Below are 26,765 nucleotides of genomic sequence, written 5' to 3'. Positions count from 1 at the left end.
CACAGTGTATCTGTATCTTCACAGTAATCTGAAAAAGTCTACCTGGGACAGTAATCCCTTGATTCAGTCTCTTAGAAGTAGCCCAGTCTATTTGAAACTGTCATTCTAACCCATCCAAATCAATCTGTCAATCAATTCCTGACCTCACCTGAGTGCTAAGGGCTGTCATGCAATGATTAACTGCCTGCACCTGCCAAATGCTTCATCACTCGGGTCACATGGTTCACTTGAACATGTATTTAAACAGGGACTGTTGCATTGTACTGCTCACTGGTTGCTAGCTAGCTAGGTGGCTGGCTGGCTGTAAGGCCGGCCGGCCGGCCGGCTGGCCTGGCCTGGCCTGGCCTGGCCTGGCCTGGCCGGCCCGGCTAGCAGGTCACATTGTAAGGGTGGCTGCATGGCTTGCTAACTAGCTTGTTTGTTAGCTTGCTTGCCCTGCTTGCTTTGGCCTTCATTTTCCTTAAGGTTATTTTCAGGCCTTTTTTAAAATAAAGAATGCATTTGCATACCCTTCATTGATGATACTAGACTGGTCCACCTCCCTGTGCTAGACAATCTGGCAATTGGGCATTTATTTAGGTATCTAATTAGGTTGATTTTTATCGGACTCCAGTGAGTAGAATCTGTCCAATCAGTTGTCTGTGATTGCAACTCTATAATTGGACTCACCTGAGTATAATCAGTCCAATCAGTTGTCTGATTGTAACTCTATAATTGAACTCACCTGAATATAATCCATCCAACCACTGCTGCCATAATTTTACCGTAAAATGTAAAAAAATAATACCGTTATTTATTTAACGGTAGGCTTTGGCAACCACTGCTGCCATAATTTTACCGTAAAATGTAAAAAGGAAATAAACCGTTATTTATTTAAGGGTAGACTTTGGCAACCACTGCTGCCAGCAGTTTACCGTAAAAACAACAGTTCTTTTTTTACTGTGTACATTCATAGCACTGCTCCGCGGCCCACAGGATAACTGCAACCCGCTTTTGGGCAGACTCAGTTAAGAAACAGTGATGTGCACTATATGGTGAAATGACATCATGCAAAGTAAACAGGGGTATTTTTATTTGTATCTCCTAGTTAATAACTTGTGATTGAATTTCAGAAAAAACAAAATAGCCAACCTATCAATAACATTTAATAAAATGGATATTTATAGATTTGTTCTTTCATATGTCCACATGGTACTCTCTCTCTCTCTCTCTCTCTCTCTCTCTCTCTCTCTCTCTCTCTCTCTCTCTCTCTCTCTCTCTCTCTCTCTCTCAAGAACACGTGCACTTTCCATGACAATCCACGAGTTTCATTTCTCAGGAAACAGTAGAGGCAGACAATGGAGACAAATGAGACTATTATCATCTCAACTATTTTAATCACTTTAACCAGGGGACTACAATGTTCTGACTTCTGATGCATGCATAATTTATATTTGCCGTCTTGAGAATCGTTGGTAGGCCTATATTGTATTATGTATATGAAGTCACAGTGCTACATATACAGTGATACAGTATAACCAAGTAATTAATTAAGGGTCCAAGATCAATGTCAAAGGTGCTTGGCTAGGTCCGATGTTACAGTCAGACCAATTAGGGATGAGTGGTGCATTGTCATAATGAAACCTATTATTGATATTGTGATGTGGAAAATGCTAATCAGCAAATGCAGGGCAGCATGTCTTTTTTTCAGAGAGCAACTAAGGTAGAAACTCCAGTGCAAGTGGCCTAATAGCCTACTACACACCTGCAGGGAGGGAGGGGGTGGGAAGGAGACACACCTACAACCTAAAGTACAGGTGTGTCCTTTATTACAGTCTGATAAAAAGTTGAATGTTTTTTTCCTTCTTAAGGCAAACTAAGGAAATCCCCTGACGTGGAGTCATGTAGCTAGGATGGGGGTGGGTGGGGGGCCCTCCAGGCCCTCCCCATTCACACTTTACAGTCAACTGTTGCCTCATTGAGCTATAATTAATGGCATAGTACTGAGCGATAATTAATAATTTTGTCAAAAGTCTGGATCATCTTCTGTGAATTCTATGATTTCAATGTCAAAGTATCATTTTTGAGCGCGGTTTTATTAGGGTTGGACCCGTCCGATTTTTTCTGGGCCCACCTGTTTTATTATTTTTGCCTACGCCCCTGGGGCAGAGAGCAACAAAGGGTGGTGCAGAAAGAAATGGGTGTTGGGGGGTAGAGATAGTGGGACAGAAAGCAAGAGAGTATAAGAAAGATAGAAGGAGAGAGATAAGACAAAAGATTAGAATGGGACAGAGAGCAAGAGAGGGGGGGGGGGGATACATGGGATAGAGATTTGCATTTAATAATATGCATCAGCATTGTCCTTGTATGCTTGTATACAGCAAGTCTAATAACTAATGTATTAACCATGGTTTGCTCTCTGTTCCACATCACAATCATTTACTAAATATAGCATCTTGTTTCGATTGTGTGACTAGATTTATAGCACTGCTCCGCGGCCCACAGGATAACTGCAACCCGCTTTTGGGCAGACTCAGTTAAGAAACAGTGATGTGCACTATATGGTGAAATGACATCATGCAAAGTAAACAGGGGTATTTTTATTTGTATCTCCTAGTTAATAACTTGTGATTGAATTTCAGAAAAAACAAAATAGCCAACCTATCAATAACATTTAATAAAATGGATATTTATAGATTTGTTCTTTCATATGTCCACATGGTACTCTCTCTCTCTCTCTCTCTCTCTCTCTCTCTCTCTCTCTTGCACTCTCTCTCTCTTGCACTTTCACGTGCACTTGCACGTGCACTTTCCATGACAATCCACGAGTTTCATTTCTCAGGAAACAGTAGAGGCAGACAATGGAGACAAATGAGACTATTATCATCTCAACTATTTTAATCACTTTAACCAGGGGACTACAATGTTCTGACTTCTGATGCATGCATAATTTATATTTGCCGTCTTGAGAATCGTTGGTAGGCCTATATTGTATTATGTATATGAAGTCACAGTGCTACATATACAGTGATACAGTATAACCAAGTAATTAATTAAGGGTCCAAGATCAATGTCAAAGGTGCTTGGCTAGGTCCGATGTTACAGTCAGACCAATTAGGGATGAGTGGTGCATTGTCATAATGAAACCTATTATTGATATTGTGATGTGGAAAATGCTAATCAGCAAATGCAGGGCAGCATGTCTTTTTTTCAGAGAGCAACTAAGGTAGAAACTCCAGTGCAAGTGGCCTAATAGCCTACTACACACCTGCAACTCTTATCCAGCATACAGAAAGGCCGTACTTTACAAGAACAGATTGTGTGGAAAATATTGAGCAGTAAGCAAGTGAACAAGAATTGCAGAGCAAAATAGTGTGGAGCAATCAACATGTGGATATCGGCCAACTAGGCAGGCAGGACAAAGAATTTACAGGGATATGCAGATGAGTGACCCTTACTCTGAAGCAGGTAGCTTTTTCCACCTTTTCAGAGACAATGTCAGAAAACGGCCAACACCTTGGCTCAAAACAATAGCCTATGGCCTGATAATTGCCCCCTTCATATGTTGCCACTAGGCTATTCCACTGTGGAAGTGGTTAAAATTGACCGGTAAAGTCAGTTGTTTTTTCTACCCTATTGATAATTTATTTGTAAAAAATAAATAAAATAATTAATCAGTCATTCTTATTTTCTCGTGAATATTGACCTTCTGAAATGACAGGCAGAGTCTGCAGGACTTTTATTTTTATGCATTTGACCCTCGACCCGCGCGACTGAATACTTTCAGTTTCGAGTGGGGGAGGCTGTGTCTAGTGCAGAAGGAAGTCAACAAAAGAATACCCAAACCATCAAAACACAAGGTGAGGTTCATGTAATTGGCTATTTTAAAACATTGTCAACTGTAGTACAACAGCCGGGATTGGCATACTGTTCACAATAGGGTTCGTGTTACAACGGGGAGAGGTTTATAGGCTATACTTTCTTCCGTTGTTTTGAACTTGATAGACGAGATTCAGTCGCCTGTCCTTGGCTTCTCGACGTCACGTCGGTCTCGGTGTTGGCAGGCTAATTTAATATTCCGTCTTCCATGATGGCTGGATTAAATCACCATATTCAGGAATAATCTTTGATTGTTTTGCTACAATAGAAGGCCTATAGAAACGATAGATGTATAACTTCGGTGCTGCGTTGACATCGCAGGCTTTTTTTTTATTTTATAAATAGCCGCCGAACCCACATGCGAAGGGCAGGCGACCAAACTATAAACTACGCCTTGTTTATTTACATCGTAGGCCTATGCTGCATAAACGGGGCACCCTGCAGTGTTGACGGTGCTGTAAGCTAAATGAACTGAATGAAGCGCACAATGCTCTTGCCTTTAGGCCTAGGCTACTGTTCACTTAGCGAGGCACCTCACATCGCGTCACCCAAAAAAACACAACTTTCTTAATGGACGTAGCCTAGGCTATTAGGCTATAACTTTATTATTGCATATCCTTATTATAGTGTTATAACTTAATAACATTCAATTGTAGGCTACGCTGTCAGTGTCCCAGCAGCCCATGATATCGCAGCCTAGTTAATGTTTCTTGGAATTCCCCAGGGCCTCCGCCTAAAGGTTCTGTTTGTGTTCAGGTTGCAGGCTGCTCGCGCGCTTGGTGACCTGGACACCCTGTTCCAACACACCACTGACTGCACAGACGCCTTCTCCTGACTCATGGCGCCATCTAATGGTAAACAATAAGCACATTTATGTGCAGGTTATGGTGATCTTTTCAGTTACTGCTATGTATTGTGTTATTAAAAATATGGTAATGTATGTAGGCTAAGGTATTTTCAGAGGTGGAAAGAGTAGGCCTACTAAAATAGGGCCTACTGTACTCAAGTACAAGTAGGCCTACCTACTGTTACTCTGTTGAAAATGTACTCAAGTACGAGTAAATTTACCAGTCAAAAAATCTACTCAAGTAAAAAGTAAATAATTTACAATGTACTTTGAGTAAAAGTAAAAAGTTACTTTTTAGCAATCAGCGTCTTCTGCCTCTAGATGTGCAAGGGGTGCACTGGGTTAGAGGAAGAACCGCTAATGTTGATCTCCTCTGAATTAAGTGAATCTCCATCGTCAGCCTCCATGTCAGCCATCAGTGTTTGAGTGAGAGGTTGCACGCGCCAACTCTTTATAAACTAGGCTAGAATTCTAGAGTTTTGTGGGGTTTTTTACTCAGTAAAGCTTGTGCTGTAAAATGTACTGAAGTACATTACTCGAAAGAAAATGTACTCAAGTAAAAGTAAAATTACAAATTTTAAAAAGTAGTTTAAAAAGTACAAGTACACAAAAAAGCTACTCAATTACAGTAACGCAAGTAAAGTAATTAGTTACTTTTCACCTCTGGGTATTTTAATATGTTATGTTATGTAATTGTGATTATTAATCTCTATACAAATGTACATTGTAGTATAGCTCAACCAAAGCTTGATTAAGTTGTAAATAATTACAAATTAATGTAATGTAATGCAACATGGCCATGGCATTAGTCTTCCAAAACTTATTCTGCAATTTCATAACTCCTAAATTCATCATACAGCACATTTTCTGCTTTTATCAACCACTTACCATCCATTTGTCATTTGTGATAGGAGGCAGGAGGGCACCCTCGTGTGGTGACATGAGGCTGGTGCTGCTGGGAGCGCCGGGATCAGGCAAGACTACGACGGCCAACGCCATCCTGGGCACAGACGCCTTCCTGGAACACATCACCAAGGAGAGCTCCATGGAAACAAGGAACGTCGGGGGCAGGAAGGTGTCTTTGATCGACACTCCGACGTCACTGATGGTGGACAGGGGTGACCCAGGAACTAGCAGAGAGGAACTGGACAGGTGCTTGGCATTGTCTCTTGTTTGTTGGCTTGTTGTTCTCTCTCTCTCTTTCTGTCTCTCTCTCTCTCTCTCTCTCTCTCTCTCTCTCTCTCTCTCTCCCTCTCCTGTCTCTCTCTCTCTCTCTCTCTCTCTCTCTCTCTCTCTCAGTTCCTCAATATCCCTGTTAATCTATGTCCATTTTTCTCTCTTCTCTCTATTTCTCTGTGCTAATATAATATTATGTTCATCTCTCTCTCTCTCTCTCTCTCTCTCTCTCTCTCTCTCTCTCTCTCTCTCTCTCTCTTCTCTCCTCTCTCTCTCTCTCTCTCTCTCACACTCACTCACTCACTCACTCACTCACTCACTCACTCACTCACTCACTCACTCACTCACTCACTCACTCACTCACTCACTCACTCACACACACACACACACACATACTCTGTGTGTGTGTGTATGTGCGCAGATGCCTAGCCTTGTGTGTACCAGGTCCTCACGCCTTCCTCCTGGTGGTTCCCCTGCTTCATGGAAAGCCAGAGACGGAGTCCAATCCGGAGTCGGGGCGTCTCTCCACCATCTCCACCGGAATTGACTGGATCCTTCGGAACCTGGGCCAGTCGGGTCTCCAGGCAACCGTGCTGCTGTTTACGGGCAGGGAGAAGCTGACGCGGCGGAGCTGGGAGCACTTCCTGTCTCGGCAGGAAGTAAAGGGTCTGATTGGACGGTGCGGCGGAGGGTACAGTGCGCTTAATAGCAAGGCTGAGGTGCAGTGCGTCCAGATCGCGGAGCTGCTGGACAAAGTGGAGGACCTGGTAGAGGAGAGTGGAGGACAGATCTGTCGCTCTGACAAGTTCTTGCAGCAGGGTAGCAACACGGAGGTTAGAATGGGAGCACAGGACAAGGGTGGAGGGAGACAGAACAACAACATGACAAGCATGGATGTTAGGGCGTTGGGACAGCATGACAAAGATGGTAGCATGGATATTAGAGCGTTCCCTGTTGGGGAGGAGGTGACGCCAGCAGAGTCAGAGGCGGCGAGAAAGGAAGGCGTGGACAAATGGGGGGACATGAGGAGAGAGATGGAGATGCGGAAACAGCAGAGGGAGGAGGAGAAGAAGAGGAGGCAGGAGGAGGAGGAAGAGAGGAGGAAACGGGAGGAGGAGGAGAGGAGGCGTAAGGAGCTGATGGAGCTCAGGCACAGGCAAGAAAGACAGGAGCGGGAGGAGAGGCAAAGAGTGGAGAGGGAGAGGAGGCGTCTGGAGGAGGAGAAGAAAAGACAGGAGGAGGAGAGGAGCAGGCTGGCTGATGAGGAGAGGAGGCAGCAGGAGGTGCGGCAGAAGCTGGAGGAGCAACACAAACAGCAGGAGGAGGTGAGATGATACAGAAGATCATACTACATTACTTGGCTGGTTTTACCAGACCACGTTAATTACTTTGTCATTCATTTTTGCTTTGGATCCTCGATGCCCTGCCTGGAGCGCTTCGGTGGAAGAAGTGAGCTCACCTCTGGTTTGAAATGAGTAGACCTGCTCTAACCAATTCCTGAAAGTTCACATTCATGTTCTATGATATTATGCACTCAAGTGTGATTCGATTATTGGACAGCTGTCTGGTGGACAGCTAAACCCTCCCCAGAGAAGCGCAATCAGCCAATTCTTGATTTACGTGTACAAAGTCTGGTCTGTTGGGCTATTGCTTTACACTTTGCTGCGTATACACGGCTACACTGCTTTGTTTACAAAGCGAGTTATAGTTACATATTTACTGGGGTGCTTTGCTCATACACACGCACGCACGCACGCACACACGCACACACACACACACACACACACACACACACACACACACACACACACACACACACACACACACACACACACACACACACACACACACATGCACACACACACAGCCATGGAGTGTGGTGGGCAGGAGCAGGTGGAACTGCAGAGCCTCTAATGTTTTAATTTTTGTGTGATTAAGTGGTCTGCACTCTGGGAATGAGCTGGGAATATAAACTTGGTTTCTTTATACAAACGGCAACGTTTCGATCCACCAGTGGGATCTTCCTCAGGCCACTGGTGGATTGCAACGATTGAAATGCTCAGGTGTCTACAGGAGACTACTGTGCAGGATGAGCTGAAAAGACAGAGTTAATACTTTTTATTCCAAATCTTTCTACTCACAATAGGTGACCAGGAGACTACAGGAGGAGCAGAGAAGGCACGAGGAGGAACTGCAGAGGCTGTACATTATTGTGTATTGTAATCAGGGGCTGAGCTATAGGGGAGCAAGCAGGGCATTTGCCCCTGGGCCCAGGGCCCTCCTGTATTGGTGGTGGGGGCCCTATTACGACCTTGTCAGGCTGTATGGGGGTAGCCTGGGTGAAAGCAACTGTTGACTCCGTCAAACAGTCTGGCAAAAGCCAAGAGGAACACGTCTCCGGATGGTGGGAGATGGTCTGATCTTACTCTGCCATTAAAAGTCATTGGAGTTCCAAATTCAAATTAAACCCCACATTGTGCTTTATTAGCATGACTGTTATGGTATAGCGTTGCAAAAGCATACAAATAACAAAACAGAAGTGTGGATATAGTTATACCTTAAACAATCAAACGGACTTCGTGGGTGAGTTCTGCGTCACCACTCTCAACTGTTTGCTGATTGGCTAAACACTGAGAACTGAGCTCGATGTGCGGAGCCAAAATCTTTGGGTGGAGTAAATAGGATGCCATCGCCAGGCTAGCATGTCTATCAGGGTTTTGTCCTGGGGCCCTGTGCCCAATTGTGCCGCCACTGATTGTAACTACTGTATAGTCGTTATTAAAGCTTTTTACACTTTTTTATTCCAAATCTTTCCAACTATAGGTGACCAGGAGACTACAGGAGGAGCAGAGAAGACAGGAGGAGGAATTCAAGAGGCTGCTGGAGGAGAGGAAGCGGAGGGAGGTGGAGGAGCTGAGAGAGGAGAACAGGCAGCTGAGGAGGCAGGTGGAGATGGGGAAAGGCATGGAGGTGGAGAGGGGGAGGGGGAAAGGAGGGCAGGCGGAAGGAGGTGGCTGGAATATGGAAAAGATGGCTGGAATAGCAGGAGCGTTTTTGGGTCCTTTCATCTTCCGACGCTGAGATTGTGGGTGGAATATGGAGAGGATGGCTGGACTGGCTAGCTCCTTTCTTCAGACGCTGAGATTGTAGACCAGCACAATGTTCAGAGAATCAGTGTTTTATTTTATTCTATGCTCTAAGACACTTTGAGTAAAAACATGTTCAGGGGAACATGGGAGGTGTGTGAGTTATGGAGAGGATGGCTGGAATAGCAGGGTTAGCTGCATTCTGATTCAACACTAACTGGAGGAGTGCCAGAAACCATGGAAGGATGTGCATAAGGGGAGGTGCATGGGAGGGGAGGAGGGTAGTGGTTAGAGGGGAGGTGAATGGAGGTGGAGAAGGGGAGGAGGGGGTGGAGTAGAGGGGAAGAGGACAGGGGTGAATTTCTCAAAACCAAAGTTGCTTACTACATTAGCTACTTTGTTGTTTTCAATGCATTTTCCCATTGGCAACTACCGAAGTTGCTAACAGGCTAACAACTTCTCTTTTGAGAAACTCACCCCAGGGGTTTGTGGAATTTGGAGAGCTGGTATGACAAAGGAATTCAGCTCTTTTCTATAAACACTGACATTGTATATTAACACGTTATTCATGAATATAGTACTTTGTTGTATTCTGTAAGACTAGTCACTTTTGGGTGAAAGCGTTGCTACAATGCTAAATGTATTGGAGTGTAATGAAGAAGGGAGGGCAGCAGGATGGGATCGGCTGGAATGTGGAGAAGTGCAAGGCTCTAAATTTACACCTGCCAAACAGCAAAATGCTGGTGAAAATTAATTTTGGCTGGTAGAAAAGAAAACTTAGCCACACCCATTAGCGAGTGTGTGTTTGACTAGTAAGATAAGATTTTGGCTGGTTAATTCAGAGCCCTTACCTGGAGAAGTGGGCAATTTTTTTTGTTTCACTGAACACATACTGTATTTTTCCTGTACCGATAGTACCTCATACAGTATATTAATCTCTCAGCATTAACTTTTTATTCAGAAATGTACTGGACGCACTGGAAATTAGATTACATGCAAATACAAATATATATGAGTACATATCTTGCAGTACAGGATAGAAGATAAATGTTTCTATGAAGTGATGTGTTCAGGAATTCACACTAGCTGCTTTTTCTGTACATATTCTGTCAAAAGTTTTTTTTTACATTTTTCTCTAAATATCAGATGGCCTCCATGAAAATGGTCTTTTCATTGTTTTTACAACATTGTTCCTATGTTGACCGATATTACTAAATGTTGATTGATGAACTAATACTGGTTGCTTTCATCTTTTGTGGTGTGTGTGTGTGTGTGTGTGTGTGTGTGTGTGTGTGTGTGTGTGTGTGTGTGTGTGTGTGTGTGTGTGTGTGTGTGTGTGTGTGTGTGTGTGTGTGTGTGTGAGAGAGAGTGTGAACAGCTGCCTTCTGGGCAGCTCATGGGTCTGTGAAAGCCAAAACCTTTGACTGGGCTGTAAGCTATTTTCCGCTCCACCTTGCATCCCCCCCTCGATCACACGTATGCTGTACCTCAGAACTAATGATAACCAATGATGTGCTTGTTGATTTAACTTGACTTGAAGCGATTTGTGAAGTCGCATGTCTGATTTAAGTTGCAGAGAAGCGGTAGGGCTGTATGTGCACCTACAGTGTAGCCATTTTCGCACAAAAACTAAAATAACCTTTCTTACATGGCAAATATGACTGGTCTTACGACACAAATTCAAATCTTTGAAATTCACTGCTATCAGTGAAATGCAGAGCACATGCCAAACGGAATGAGGATTTAGCTTGACTCACTCCTTTCACTCCCACGTTCTGCAAGTTACAGCCCCATGGATTGGAAATAGAAGGGTGTGACTTAGGTGCCCCTTTTGGGAGGGAGGGTGTCAAACTGAAATTCAAGCTGGCAAAAACTCAAATTGGCCAACATCAAAATCTGGGAGTAAGTCAGAGTCCAGACTCAATATGCATTAAAATGATCAACTGAAGTTGTACATCAAGGAAAATTTCTAGGAATTTGGGGTATTTTCAAATTAGAAGGAGAATTAGACTTGCAGGAATATGGGGAATTACAATTTCCATTTTAATGTAGGCCTATCTGGTTTTCCAGTAAGGTAGCACTAGCGCATTTGACATGTACAGTACGTACATAGCATTATTAAACTATATTGTGCAGTATAATCCATGACAGAAAAATGTGCCTGCACATATACTGTACTGTATTGTACTGTAGGCCTATATATAAATCACTACTGACCCAAGAGTAGGTGCGCTCTCATATTTTGTTTGCAAGTCATCATGTTAGTACGTGTTAAAGTCTTTTTTGTGGGCCAACACTAATGCACATTTGAAATGATCTCTTCTGCTTGTGAGCATTGGTTGAAGACGGCCACTGTCACCAGTGACACGACCCCCACTAGTGTCTTCGGCAGCTTTGGGGACAAGAGGTTGTCCGTGGTGGCACGAGTGCCAATAAGGTATTTAATATTCATACCATGTCCATAGTTTAACGAGTGCTTACTGTAGTTATCTAACCGATGAAGAGGAATGCAGCTTAGTGATGACTATGGCTAGCATCATCATCCTCATCGCCTACTGCAGTTAGTGCCATACCATGTCCAGTGCCTACTGCAGTTAGTGCCATACCATGTCCAGCGCCTACTGCAGTTATCTAACCGATGGAGAGGAATGAAATTTAGAAATGAATATGGCTAACATCATCATCATCATCATCATCATCATCATCATCATCATCATCCTCCTCCTCTTCCTCATCATAATCATCATCATCCTCTTCCTCATCATCATCTTTATCATCATATCATTATCATCATTATCATCATCATCATCATCATTGCTTGGTCATGTATCATCCTCATCATCATGTGCAGGGCCGGTTGTAGTTAATTTGATGCCCTATAGGTGAGCAAGCCCTTTTCTTTTTGTACATTTAGGAATTGGAATCTGTAAACATAGTGTTGTGCATATGACATCTGCATAAGCAAATAATTGTGCTAAACAATTCACAATCTTCCCTCCCTTCAGCAGTGTGAGTGGAGGGCCATAGAGAAACACACAGTGGTGCTCTGTGCTTGCAATGGCTCAAGTGGAGGGGAATGTATTAGTGTAGCCTACCATTTGGCAGCAAATTACAGAAGCATTGTTTTAAATCGACAGTATGAAATTTTATATTTTTTGACAGCAATATTGATATCATGACCAGTCCTGTCCAGACCGATAGCTCAGCGCTACTGTATGAGGCTTTGGGAGGGAGGTTTACTAACGTTTCACGCCACACTCTGCTAGTTGGCCTCCGTTACACCAACCCCCCCACCCACATCTCACTCTCATCCGGGTCATGGTGCCAGAGTGTAACCGAGGTGTTCCTGCGCAGTCTGCCCCCTCGGGGGTCTCAAGGTCGTCAACTTCTTGTCAATTCATCGGTTCGGGTATGGGAGGCAAAGCATGTTCCAGCTACACTCTGCTAGTTGGCCTCTGTGTCATGTACGTTCCTGATAGGCTCAACCAGGCTGACGTGGACCTGGTATTGTACATGTTAATCAAAGTTGATGACATTTTGCCTAAATCATTGTCTCAGGGTTTGATTCAGCCTAATGACTATGGCTATCATAGTCATCATCGTCCTCACTTTGTCATGCATCATCCTTGTGCATGACCTCAGTCCATCAGAGAGAAAGAGAGACGGTACTCTGCAAAAAATGAACTCTTAGCAAGCTTATTATTATAATATTGACGTAAACTGGACAAATGTCTTAAAACCAGTCTGAATAACTTTGACTATTTTCACTTAAATTAAGATTGAAAAGTTTTTTTTTTTACTTGAAACTAAAAACTAGAAAAATAAACTTGCTTATTCCGACAGTACAGAGTGTGAGAGCAAACAGGTGGGAGAGAGAGAGAGAGATGGGGGGAGGTTCAGAAGATGACCTCAGGCTGGATTCGAACCCGGGTCCCCGGCATAACAGTATGGTGCCTTCGCCGTTTGAACCACGGCAGAGGCCGGTGGTGGTGATTTAGAAGGCATTGGTGAATGGTGATGTTGTTGGTCAAAGTATTCATGCAAATTGTACCACCAGTCGTGGGCGAGAGAGAGAGCGGGGGGTGGTGAGAAAGTATGAGTGATAGAAAAGAGAGGGGAAGGAGGTGAAAGAGGAAGAGAAGGAGAGAAAGAGGCGAGGAGTGAAATAATCACTGTGCAAGAAAGAAGTAATAGAGAGAGAGATACAGACGGAGCGAAGGGAAACAGAAAAGAAATAGCCACCACTGTCACCTCTGCCACTCATCAGTGTGATCGGGAGCTTTGCCTGCTGCGGCGTGCGCCTGTGGTGACGCCCCAGTGGATATTGGCGATTTACAGACTACCATGAGCGACCACACATTTTGTCATCCATGTGCTGAGAGATGTTTTGGAGCACGACTTGTGTGTAAGTAATAATGAAAGAATGGGTGAGTGTGGCTTAATGACACAAAATCATCTCTTTGTTAATATGGTTAATACTCTCAACGAGTTTAAATTAAATGCGTTTCAGATAACGTTTCACCCTGTTTAAAAATATGTGTTAATTTTACATTTATGTCAGTGGGGCATTTTCAGAGATAATCCTACTCAATATTGTATGATTATTACTGTACAGTTGGAATCCCACTGGCCACCTGTAGAGTGTTTCAGTCATTTTTTACTCCATTGTTGAGTATACTTGGACTTTCCACAGTGTTGGAAATACTTTAACTTCACACACACTATAGCTTTGCTTGGCTAAAGAAGACACTTGGAGTATGTGAGATGTGAAGGATAATCTGAATCTCTCTCTCTCTCTCTCTCTCTCTCTCTCTCTATCTCTTATGTCTGTGCATGTGTGTGTGTGTCTGTCTAGCAGTCATATCTGTATTTCTCCTCTTGGACATCATGACAGGTATGGTTGTTTGCCCCCCACCCCCCACACACACCTCCTTCTCCTTGCCATGGCGTAGTCCCCCCCCCCCCCCCCCCCCCCCCCCCCCCCACCCCCACCCCCCCGCCTCTATCTTTGTCATGGCGTAATGGTAAGGGTTTGTTTGATCTTGGGACAAGGAGGACTACCAATAGTGCTGGTCATGGCTGGATTGGCCATAGGGGCCTACAGGGCATTTGCCCGATTGACTGTTGATGATTTTGTGTACTGTGTACAATGATTTTCTGTACTGTGTACCAGTACAATGTACTGTTATCAGTCCTCATACCACTACCGCGACCTTTCCGATTCAGATTCAAGTATTCCATCTGGGTTGTACGGCCAGAACAGCACATAGTTAGTTACAAATTTTGTCACAGGCTTCTTTGTCTCTCTCAATGTCTGGTTGACCGGTCTTGTCTGAAGATGCCTGGCCTGATTAGTTGTCCAAAGTCAGAGTGAAAAAGAAATAAAGTCCGCGACACTGCTTGTCTACTGTGAACTATTTACAGTAATAGAGCGCAATGTTTGGACCTTCAGGTCTTCATCAGACAAATGGATTTGCTCTCATTGTCCTGCACCTGGCCCATCGGGTCACCCACTGTGTCTGTGCATGTGTCTGTGTGTCTGTCTAGCTCCTACTCCTCTGAACTTGTTCCAAGTCAGCCCTGGTGCTGGTGGTAGTACACCCCCATCCATGGCTGAAGTGCCCTCAAGGCAGATCTATCCCTGCATACAGTTAGTTCCAGTGACTATAACCAGGCAGGGATGCTGACAGCTTTGTCTGGGCCCTGGACAAAGTCATCTGAAAGGGGCCCCCCACTCAGTTTTTTACGCCCCCCTCTCTTCTTGGCCCTAGGACAATTATCCCCCCTGTCGGCTTCACTATGAAAAAACCCTCTATCTACATACCTATACATGAGTTGCTTTTAAATGAAGGTAGTATCTGCAATGAGTGTAATGCAATGTACTGTAATATGATTTAACAAGGACATAAATGCACAAATGATCAAACAAGGGCTTAGTGAGAGCAAGGCCTCATTTCCTGTTTTCAAAGAACTTCAGAGAAAAACACCAGAGAGAAGGTGTGTTGGTGTGTGGGTGGGTTGTTATGAGTCTGTGTGCATACCGGTAACCATATATAAAACTGGGCAGCAGTGGAGTCAAAGCGTGTGTGTTAGTGTGGAGGAGGGTTATTTTGCCTATCTACACATTTGTGTGTGTTTCACGAGTAAAAGTCTTTTTTTTGTCACATACAACCGTTGCCTTGTAGGTTAGCTCGCAAAGAAATGACAGTAACTTCACATGTGCAGAAGAAAAGGAAAACATAAAGGCTTACATTATAATTAAAACATCAGTTGAAAAGTGGACAATTTTATTCATTGTCCATAACTGTGCTGAAGGGGTTCTCTGTGAGTCCAATGCCTCACAAACTTGGGTGGGGACCCCTAGTGGAGTGACAGAGGTTTGCAGAGAAAAGTAACTGCATAATACGCTCCAAATACAAAGGTTAACCCTGTGAAACCTGAACCATGAAAGCAATGAGAGATAATATCATATATGATGCATTAGGCTTTTAATGAATGAAAATTCCAATTTCATGACCATTGAAAAATGACTTTTAATGCATTTACAACTTTTTTTTAATTTAACACAGACAATTTAATTTGAGGATTATCTTTAAATATTTAGTGAGATCCTGCCATTTTTTAAGCCTATCCTTGTTTTAGCAGGACCATATTTTACATTTCCCACAGCCTGGTTGGGTAATTTTTAAAAATCTATGTAAAAACATAGCTGATCGAATGCTTAACAACCTATTTATGAGTGTAATATAGATCATTATTCATTTTTGATGTGTAATTTGAATATATGGGTCAATTACTACAATTGGACCATTTCTCCATTCACTTCAATGCATTTTTTACGAGATCATAATTTCAACATTTTGCATTACATTTTCAAAATTGCAAGTAAAACCTGTTTCTTAAGGCAATATCTTTGTCTTGAAGTAAAACAACTTGTGTGTTTTGTTAAACGATCGTCGTGGTATGCTTTGTAAGTTTCCCTATGGAGCAAATGCATTGATGGCTGACTTCCTGCCACCGCCGGATGGTGCTTATATGTTTCATCAGTTTTAGCACGATCTCTATGCAACACGGTGTAAATATATAAACTCTTCCTTGATTAATTGCACAAAGCAAGTGTTCAAATTAAAGGATGTAGAGTTATATTTCGGAAATTTGTACACAAACCTTTTGCAATTTGACGATATCTCAGCGTCGGTCAGGGAAACCGCTTCTACTGTCAGCGTGGAGAGGGCTTTGAATTTGATGCATCATATATGATGCATCCGGCCCGATAGGGTTAACAGCTTACATCATTTCACAAATCTGTTAGCAACTCAATTAATTTGTATGGATAACAATGATGTTATCCAAGATATATTTTTTCCTGTGACTTATTTAGCAACAACAGCAAAAAAAAAAAGTGTTTGGAATACGGGGGGAGGGTGTGTGTGTGTGTGTGTGGGATATTCTGGGGTCCAAAATTTGGTTCCAGCAGAAAAAGTTTGGGAAGCACTGTTCTAGTTTACCTAGTCCACATCTGTCACCGCTTCAATGGGATCTACTGTGTCCCCTTTGTGTGTGTGTGCTTGTGTGCGTGCGTGTGTGTGTTAGTGCGTGCCCGTGCATGTGTTACCTCACCTATGCAGTCACATTTGTCAACGCTTCAGTGGTGATAACTGTGTCACCTGTACGTGTGTGTGTACACGTGTGTGTGTGTGTGTGTGTGTGTGTGTGTGTGTGTGTGTGTGTGTGTGTGTGTGTGTGTGTGTGTGTGTGTGTGTGTGTGTGTGTGTGTGTGTGTACACGTGTGTGTGTGTGCGCGCGGGCGCACGTGTGTGTGCGTATATTTCAGGAGTGCATGGTCAGTGGAACATGACCTATGCAGCTACATATGTCAACGCAACAGTGGGATCAACAGCTCATCTGTTCTGCTCCTACACCTTCCCCAGTCACCTGGTATTCAAGAAAGCATTCTGGACTCTCGTTCCATTGAAGCCCTGGCCTGACCTTGCCCTTGACCCTCTCTACGTGGGCAGAGTCAGTGTGGACTGCCGGGATGGCACCCAGACATGCGCCTTGAACATCAGCGCGCTGAACACATCAGACAGCAGAGCGTACTACTGTAGAGTGGAGACTAAGGGGCAGACGTGGGTTCAAAGTCCAGGGGTTGAACTTCGCGTGACGGGTAAAATACTGTACTAGTCTTAATCTTGGTGTCTAAACCTCCTCTCTATATATTATATATATATATAATATTCAGATTGGCATTGCAAGTACCAACGTATTTCATTATATTTGTATTTGGTATTATTTCTATAACTATCCACATATAGTTGTGACGTCAACAACTCAGGCTGCAACAACTCCCAGTGAGTATTATTGTTGTTTTTTGTTTTTGTGAGTTAAGGTCCGATTAGACTTCTGCAACTGCGCTCGTCAAAAGTCGCATGGGAGTGGCCACAAACCAACACTGTATTCATGCATCTGCGAGTTCTGCGAGGTCCAAGGTCTCGTCGCGAGACACATTTTAATGTTTTGACCCCTTTTTCTGGGATATTTTTGTTGTTACTGGTAAAAGTAAAAGTGTAAAAACATCTTCCTCACTGCCAGGGCTACCGTTCTCGAAACCTTCGTTGCTAACTAAGGTAGCAACTAACGACCCAGCTGCGACAAAACTGTTTCTGGAACACTTCGTTAAGACTTACAAAGTACCAATGTTTACAAGTAATGTAGTTAGTCGTTCGTCCGATGTTGGTGCGAACGACGCAGGTGTTCCTGCAAAACGAAGTAGGGGCTGTTCGTTAGTACTACTGTCGGAATTGGAACGACTAGCATGGTTAGCTAGTTCACCTTTGTTTTGGGAAGCACGTCACTCTTGCTCGTGGTTTGGGGCGGGTTCAGGCAGAGTTCAAGCAACATCGATCGATTACTGCCACCAAGTGCACAAGCCTCCGACCCATACTACACCAAATGTCTAGTCATGTTACGAACAGGGCTGAAAAAAAAAACCCACCAACACAATATTCAAATAGGGGATAAAAATATTGTCCAAATATAGTAGGAAATTATATGTTCCACTATCGTGCTTCACGGGCTCCGATCAATCAAAGCTGCGCCAAAAAAGAACCGTTTGATTACCATCGGGATTTGAACCCACACCAAAAGCAGCATCTCGCATGAATGCAGATTATTTAATTGCTCACATATCTCCACACATAACAAAGCCAATAGCACATTTTGATTAAACTCCAACAAGCATAGGCTACATGGAAACACATGTGGCCTATAAGTTGCCATTGCGAAATGCGCTATTCACTGTTATTTTTAAAAGGCACCAGTGTGCGGTGATCCTTCTTGTAGGCCTATTCCTTGCATTGTAGGCTATGCCTTAGTCCACAAGAACTCCAAACTACATCGTAGGCTACAACAAGTTCAAAAATGGACATTATGCAACTGCCCTAGTATGTTGAAATAGTGCGTAATGGAAAGGCACTCGGAAAGGCGGGCGTGATGACAAGAATAGGACAGCGTTACTAGGTCTTATGTCATAGCATTCATATTCTTCGTTTCATTTCAATTCTACTATTGTAATACAAGTCTGTCACAAGCAGCCGGCCAATAGGCTACTGTTAAAGCAAATGTTGTTTCAGCAGTGAGCACACTCCAAATAGCGCCATGGCGCACGAAGTTGAGGTTGGATAAACAGTTGCGCAGAGGAATAGGCACCTGCGTTTAATGTAGGCCTATCTTACTGAGGGAATCGAAATCGTGTCACACTGAAAATGCCTTCGCGCTTACCATTCACCGCCCATTGCTCTTCATTGATGGTGATGTGTAGACCGACATTTGGTTATTGCATTTAATGGGGTGGATTTTGGGGATATGATTGTGTTAACAGGTATTTTCCGACGTTGAAGGACTTTGAATGTGCCATGTTTACAGACATTAACGGCCCCTTCCATAGGTCCCTTCCTGCGCGTCTTTATGTACAACGGCAATAATGGCAGTTCCACCCGCTTACATTGCGCGTAAAGACGCGTGCAGACTGGAAAATTAAATAAACATTCTGATATGTTTTATTAATTCTCAAGCGTAATTTCAGTTATCATTTCAAGCAGCATTTAACTGCAATCTGCCTGGCCATGACCTGTTGAAAGTGTTGCGTTGCCCATGAGCGTGAGAATGACTTCGCTTGCCGTTCTGGAAAAAAGATGTGATGGGTGGTTATTATATAGCCGGGGATTGAACTCACGCCTCCGATAAGGAAACGGCAAACGTGTATGGAATGCCAACATTCGAACCACTCACCCACCAACCGTGCTTCCATATTAGTGGTAGGCTATAGCCTACAATATTAAACATTATATGCAAAACCTAAGTAAAAATAATACATGGTGGATTGTAATGTCGCATTTGGTAACTGCAGTTGAAGAGGGGTGAAGTCGGGGACATGATTGTGTTGACAAAGATTTGTGGACTTTGATAGATGTATAGCCTGAATTTGACAGGCACTGTGTGGTACAGCGTCACTGCTTTGCAACAAAATGCACCCGAGCTGAGGCGAGACAAAACTTCATCGTGCGTCTGAACTTACTTGGTTGGAATTTCATCGGACTTACTTCGTACCTACATCGGACTTTGTTGGTTTGAGGCTTTCGAGAAATCATAGTTGTTGGTTAGTTGTTGTGTCGGACTTCGTTCGTACTTACTTGGTCCGAAGGCTAATTTTGGTCGGATTCGAGAAATCCACCCCTGGTTAGGTGTTAGGGATTGTTTTGGTTTGGGCACAGTTTAGCATTCTTTAGCTATTGCTAGGGATAATATGAACGGAAGGCCCCCACAAAGATAGGCAGGGCCCGACAAGGACCCCACAAAGATATAAATGTGTGTGTGTGTGTGTGTGTGTGTGTGTGTGTGTGTGTGTGTGTGTGTGTGTGTGTGTGTGTGTGTGTGTGTGTGTGTGTGTGTTTCCAAATTCTCAGGAAATTATGTTTGTGTATAGACCCCTTTAGAGGTTGTAAACAGGTATGGCGTACTTTGGCTGCGTGCGCACCGCCGCCTCAAAACCGCCCATGCTCCATTCACTTGTACAGAGACTCGACAGGTGTTTCCGAAATAAGATAACGGATGTTCACGCTAACCTCAGATATGCAGTGGGCACCACGGACATGGGTATTCCTGGCGATGTCATCAGTCCAGTCAGTAGTTTAATGTCTTGTAACAACAAACATCTCATATGCTTCTGGAACAGCCTCTTCCCTCTCAAAATAGCATAACAAGTGTACTTTTCGGAATCTATTTTTTATCAACGTACACGCTTCAGAACGGCAGTTTTTCTCTCTTTAGTGTCTGCACTGTCACCCAGTATTACATACAGAATCTCCTAGTGGCCACTGTCGAGATACGCCTCTGAGCGCAGCTGCCCGTTCTTTCTGAATGAAGTCTGCACTCCCCCTAGAGTGCAGTACCACCCAGAAAAGTGGAGTCTTACAATGGGTCTTTCTCAAATGCAAGGCCAGTGTCCTTCCAAGTGTATCAGCCTAATTAGTCACGCCCAGTGATTGGATACTTTTTGGTGAACTCTACAGAATATCCAATCACTGGGTATGACTAATAAAGGGTATCCAATCACTGGGCGTGCCTAATTAGGCTGATACACTTGGAAGGACACTGGCCTTGCATTTGAGAAAGACCCAATATCTCTGGTGTGTTTGAGTCCACGATGCGCATGCATTCATGATGACGTCGACTCTGAACGGGTCTATTGTGTACTTGTATATTTTTATCTGTGTTCACTGGAAAAGCAGATTTGCATCTGGCCGTGTGAGTTTTGGGCAAAGGGATGCCAACTGATGACCTACACACACACACACACGCGCACACACACACACACACACACACACACACACACACACACACACACACACACACACACACACACACACACAAACAAGACTGACTGAGACAGATCAGGGCTGAACTGGTCATCCGGCATAAAGGTTATTTTCCAGTGGTCTGGCAGCTCTCACGGGCTGTTTTTTTTTTTTTTGGCCATTGGCCCACCCTCAATGTAGGTAGAGACAGAGGTAGGGGGGGAGGCCTGCACTCCTTTTCACTCAAAAAGGGCCTGCACTCTTTATCTGGCCCCTGTCCAGCCCTGGAGACATATTTCGTAGCACGGGTATGGATCAAAGAGAAAAGAGCGAAAACAAGGAAAACCAGATGCAAACTCACTTGTTTAGAAGTGTTTGATGTGTGCGTTCCTCCAAAAATTAATAATCCGTCTAGGCTTGCCTACTGCCCACACCAAAGAGTAGCCGACACTGTCATCAAGAGGAACAAGGAAACCCACATCACAGCAAGTAAAACACATCTGGTGCCTCCACAGTCTCTCTCTCTCTCTCTCTCTCTCTCTCTCTCTCTCTCTCTCTCTCTCTCTCTCTCTCTCTCTCTCTCTCAGACACACACACACACACACACACACACTTTTTAAACTTTTACCTTGATAAAATAGACAGTCAAGCAAGGAGAACAAGATCCAAATATTCTGGAAAAGGAGTTTGAGTGGCAGATCTTGAAGTCTACACACTTACTGTAAACCAGTCATCTTATTGTAAAAAAGTAGTAGCCTTAGGTCAGCCATGAAAAAATTACATTCTTTGCATAAATTCACACTGTGACAAAGCCTGTGTTGCCCAAGAGGGGGGCTTTTAATGCCATGCGGGCACAGTCACACAAAACAAGGAAACAAAGTAAAGCCACATGCAAATGCACTCTCTTATTTGGAAGTGTTTGTTGCGTGTGCTCCTCCAAAATGAAGGGAAGCCACATCACAGCATGCAAAGCACTGGTGCCAACACTCCACAGTCTCTCTCTCTCTCTCTCTCTCTCTCTCTCTCTCTCTCTCTCTCTCTCTCTCCTCTCTCTCTCTCTCTCTCTCTCTCTCTCTCTCTCTCTCTCTCTCTCTCTCTCTCTCTCTCTCTCTCTCTCTCCCAAGGTTGCACAGAACCAACACTGCACATGGCCAGAGGGGCCAGGTCCAGGGTTGCACAGGTCAGAAGGTGGCCCAGGTTCAGAGGGACCGGGCAGAGGGGACACAGGTCAAAGTGGCCCTATTTATGCCATGGGGCACAGTCACAAAAAAAACAAGGAAACAAAGTAATAGTGCCATGCAAATGCACTCTCTTATTCAGAAGTGCGTACATGCATCCAAAACGAACAAACCACCAAAGCTTACACAGAGTACACTATGGCCATGTAAACAAGGAAAGCCACATATCGGCATGTACAACACACCTGGTGTCAGCACTCGACACAAACACAGGTATCAGGACCTGGGGGAGCACAAGACTATATCGTTCCGCCATCCTCTAACTGTCAGCAGTTGACACCAGCTTGTCTGGAGGTGGCAAGCTGTCCCTCTTAGCTGGTCTGAAGGTGACTGGATTCCAAGGTAATGGAGAGGGTCAAATGTCCAATAGCGGGGATGAAGAGTGTGGCTACTGCGGTTGCATGTAAGTACTGTGGATTTCACTCAGCCATTTCCATGCAGTGTTTGAATTGATGTGATAGCAAACAGAGGCACCTTTGAGGATTCTCAATAGGAGCTTAAAAGGATATTGCTGTTTAAAGGGGAAAATATGATTTTTGGATGTATATACATATAAGACACATTTTGAAAGAGCTATTTAAAAAAAATAATAATAACAAAACTAGTAGGACTTTTTCAGGCCGACCAGAACGGAGCTGGAGCCGGTGCCCGCACCAGTTACGTTCAGCTCTACAGTGCTTATCTGCGAACGGCCCGTGTTAATACCGGGCTCTGAACTTTTCCCGCACGTGACTGCGTTACCTGGATGAACCTGCTGACGGTCACGCTGTCGTCACGGTTCGCAGAGAAAAACCTAGTAATTTGCGGTTCGCATTGCGAACCAACTTTCCAGTTCACAAACGCTAAAATCTATGGTGTGAGCACGACGGCCAGTTCGAGATTAGGTACGGGATTAGGAACAGGCACCGGCACGGTTCTCAGTCGGTCCACAGTGGAGATTGGTCGCCACTACAATGCTTACTCTGTGTTTCACTGCAAGCCAGATCTGTCCTGGCATGAGCAATGAATGTATTACCATTATGACAATTGCTCTGGCACAATGACAATGTCTCAGAGTGCTTTACTTTGGATGTGATGTAAATAATGTTAACAATGAAAACTACCATGACTGACAGTAGTAGAAAGTAAAATAAAACCGAGAAAATATGTTGATAGATATGAGATTTACCAGCATGCTAGACCATTACAAGATCTACAAAAATATTTCAGTCATTCACCATTTCCAGGATTAAAGTTTGGAATAAAAATAAAAAGAATAGTATAACTATCAAAATAATTGTTCTTGTTGTGCTGCATCAAATAATTCATTTTAAAGTGTTTAGTTTTCATGTTCATGTTTGACTTGCATCTTCACTCAAAATAAATAAAGAAAATAAATTAACATCTTAGACAGGTACTGTTTGTAATGGACCAATGACACAGACAGGATGACAGGATGATGCAAAAGTGGTAGGGGAGTAAAGTTCTGCAAAAATCTCCTTAGGCGGTTTCGGTAGCAAGCCAACGATATTAAAACATACTGCCTTTCTGTAGAGAAAATGCTATTAGATCTCTCTCTCTCTCTCTGTCTCACACACAAACACACACACGCACGCACGCACACACACACACACAGGATTCAAAAAGTGGTCTCACATAAACCACACAGCACCAAGCAAGGCGGACAAACCGGAGAGCATCATGGCGGATACTCAAACAAACACACACACACACACACACACACACACACACACACACACACACACACACACACACACACACACACACACACACACACAGGATTCAAACTGTGGTCTCACATAAACCACACAGCACCAAGGTGGACAAACAGCATCACGGCGGATGCTCAAACACACACACACACACACACACACACACACACACACACACACACACACACACACACACACACACGATTCAAAACACTGGTCTCACATAAACCACTGAGCACCACGGCGAACAAACCGGACAGAATCACGGCGGATTCTCTCTCTCCCCACGGGTCTCACAAACACAGGCCTTACACACATAGGAAACACCTTTACTTGTACATCAGGTCCATGCATCGCTCTTTCTGGATGAAAACATCCGTGACCGTGACTTTGCCATAGCCTAGAAATCCTTGTCTTTTCTTAGCCTCAGATGCCTGTCCTTCTCAATGCCAATGCCTGTTTGCAACATGCAGAATGGCGGAGATCTCATTCATCAGCTCGACAGAGTGTGTACTCTCATCACCACCGCAAAACGCGAACTCTTCCAGTTTGGCTAGGAAGCAGGTTGCTTGAATGAGACGTTTTAAGATCTCACGGTTCTCCTTCACTTTGGCGTTGTGCATGCTAACGTTACTTTAGCCGGTGCTGTTCATCCAAAGCCACATCTATCCGAGACGCCCCGAACGTCTTCAAAGCAATTTGGCATTGAATATGAGTAGCAGAGGATTTGTGTTTCGTGAGGCTCCTAGGTACATTTTTTAACACACAAAATCCCATGCTAATGGTCTTCCACACATTCTCGCCGGTTGCAAACAAGAGACACGTGTAACAAAAAAGGCGGTTTCTTGTAGGGCATCCACATAGCCAATCTTTTCTGTTGTACCACTCACTTTGAAATGATCGGGTCGTTTTTAATCTTCTGACTGGTCACCTGCAGCAAACCCTTAAGTTCTGTCGGTCGTCCATTCTTTATCACATCTTTTTTCCCCTTGGAAATCCAACTGCGTTCATAGAAAAGAAATGATAATCACACATAGAAAATAGTAAAAAAAAATATCAGGAAAATGAGGGCACACCATACATATTTCTATTAAGTGTATAAAAACGTTTAATACAATATTACGAGGTTGCATACACAGAACGAGCAAAATGGTGCATGTGCTCAAGCTTGTTAACAAGGGATTGCGCAATCCAGGGTGAGGCAAGGCTTGGAGCTGCCCCAAGTTCAGCGTATTCGGAGCAGTTTGACATGAAATGGGCAAATATTACGATTTTGGCCACGAAAATGATTGAAAATTATTGAAACTGTTTAAATACTGCACAATTGGAAGTTATGGTACAGATACTCAAAAACAATAGTTATTATTGTTACTATTATTCACATTTACTGCATCTCATCATTCTCATGATGTCTGGATGGGGCTGGTGAGGCACTGCCTCCCCTGCTGTATCTGAGCACACGTGCCTGGTTAATATAGGTTTTTGTTTTGTATTGCTCTTCTGTGTGCTTGGTTCTTTTGCATTCTATTTGAGTTAATTAAAATCCACCCTGATCCTAAAGGCTGTCTGCATCCCTCCTTACCTGCACTTTGGTTCTCTGCCTCTGAAACTTGTTACAGACTACTGTTCATTGTGTCAATGACATTTCATTAATGTTGTCCCATGAAACGATGTAATACAAAAACAGTGTTTGTCTGTCTGTCTCTCTGTCTGTCTCTCTCTCTCTATCCATTCTGCCTATTTGTTTATTTTTCAGCAGTCTTTGTTGTCTACCTCCACTTGGATGCAGTTGCTGCAGGTACCTTCACACACACACACACACACACACACACACACACACACACACACACACTCACACACACTCACACACACACACACACACACAGGCAGGTGGACCAGTCTAGTATCATCAATGAAGGGTATGCAAATCCATTCTTTATTTAAAAAAGGCCTGAAAATAACCTTAAGGAAAATGAAGGCCAAAGCTAGCGGGGCAAGCAAGCTAACAAACAAGCTAGTTAGCAAGCCACCATGCAGCCACCCTTACAACGTGACCTGCTAGCCGGGCCGGCCAGGTGAGGGCAGGCCAGCAGCCGGCCAGCCGGCCTTACAGCCAGCCAGCCAGCTAGCTAGCTAGCAACCAGTGAGCAGTACAATGCAACAGTGCCTGTTTAAATACATGTTCAAGTGAACCATGTGACCCGAGTGATGAAGCATTTGGCAGGTGCAGGCAGTAAGTTAATCATTGCATGACAGCCCTTAGCACTCAGGTGAGGTCAGGAATTGATTGATAGATTGATTCGGATGGGGTAGAATGACAGTTTCAAATAGACTGGGCTACTTCTAAGAGCTCAAGGGATTACTGTCCCAGGTAGACTTTTTCAGATTATACTAGCCTACAGGTATATTTTACACATTAAATGAGGCTAAACTGTAGGCTGTTACCGGAGAAATAATAAGTTACAGTGAATTACTGCAAAATGTGCAAACTGTTGCCATTTGCAGTCCTTAACTGTTGCACAGTTTATTCAGTTGCCAGCTTCATTGTTGTCAAATCTACAATGTGGAGGCACCTGGAGCCAAGCAGACAGGCAATATGTTTTCTGTGGAGTAATTAATATTCAATTCATTATAACCTCCATTGCTTTCTGTTGGGTAGGAGGAATGCAAAAAAAGATATTCTGAATTTTGAAGAGGTTTACCGTGTCAATTTGCCTCTCAATCGAAAACTCTGATGGCAAAGCCTCAAAGTCCAATAAGGGAAAAAAATATTGCGGTGGAGAATTTTTCACAGGATGAATTACAACACATGCAGAGGGTTGTACTCTAAGTTAATACTCATTGATGGCTACTAATCAAATAGCGTGTTGACATCAAACTCTGCCTGTTACAACCAGCCTATCAGTTGTTTGACAAGTTACACCTGGAACAAGTGCAATCACAAGAGATCTATTGGACTAAAAGAGGACAAAAAGCCTAACACGACCAGAAAG

The 26,765-nt window shown here is 43.7% G+C and overlaps 2 protein-coding genes across 3 annotated transcripts in view; both read left to right on the top strand.

Annotated features, from left to right (window-relative positions):
* The first annotated feature begins 3,777 nt into the window (after nucleotides 1-3,777).
* LOC134453866 (uncharacterized) lies at nucleotides 3,778-9,281 on the top strand. Of its 2 annotated transcripts, none has more exons than XM_063204617.1 (5): nucleotides 3,778-3,839; nucleotides 4,615-4,712; nucleotides 5,617-5,857; nucleotides 6,303-7,206; nucleotides 8,705-9,281. In XM_063204617.1, the coding sequence occupies exons 2-5, from the start codon at nucleotides 4,697-4,699 to the stop codon at nucleotides 8,960-8,962; spliced, it is 1,419 nt and encodes a 472-aa protein (XP_063060687.1). In that variant the 5' UTR covers nucleotides 3,778-3,839; nucleotides 4,615-4,696; the 3' UTR covers nucleotides 8,963-9,281. The 2 variants fall into 2 exon arrangements, with proteins under 2 accessions (XP_063060687.1, XP_063060691.1); XM_063204621.1 differs by lacking the exon at nucleotides 8,705-9,281 and adding an exon at nucleotides 8,028-8,517.
* A 7,540-nt stretch (nucleotides 9,282-16,821) lies between these two features.
* The window catches only part of LOC134457976 (deleted in malignant brain tumors 1 protein-like), a 38,355-nt gene continuing 28,411 nt past the window's right edge, over nucleotides 16,822-26,765 (top strand). Inside the window, exon 1 of the mRNA XM_063210032.1 lies at nucleotides 16,822-17,134. Coding sequence (XP_063066102.1) covers nucleotides 16,822-17,134 — 313 coding nt within the window. The remainder of the gene's footprint in view (nucleotides 17,135-26,765) is intronic.

The sequence above is a fragment of the Engraulis encrasicolus genome, chromosome 1 (assembly GCF_034702125.1).
Source record: "Engraulis encrasicolus isolate BLACKSEA-1 chromosome 1, IST_EnEncr_1.0, whole genome shotgun sequence".
Classification (NCBI taxonomy): domain Eukaryota; kingdom Metazoa; phylum Chordata; class Actinopteri; order Clupeiformes; family Engraulidae; genus Engraulis; species Engraulis encrasicolus.
The sequence above is the reverse complement of the archived record's forward strand: the minus strand, read 5'-3'. Positions and strand labels throughout refer to the sequence as shown.

Bases quoted from the DNA above. Each gene is read 5' to 3' on its own strand.
- LOC134453866 (XM_063204617.1), top strand. The intron at 5,858-6,302 runs GTGCTTGGCATT...GTATGTGCGCAG, and splicing joins AGCAGAGAGGAACTGGACAG to ATGCCTAGCCTTGTGTGTAC. The intron at 7,207-8,704 runs GTGAGATGATAC...TTCCAACTATAG, and splicing joins AACACAAACAGCAGGAGGAG to GTGACCAGGAGACTACAGGA.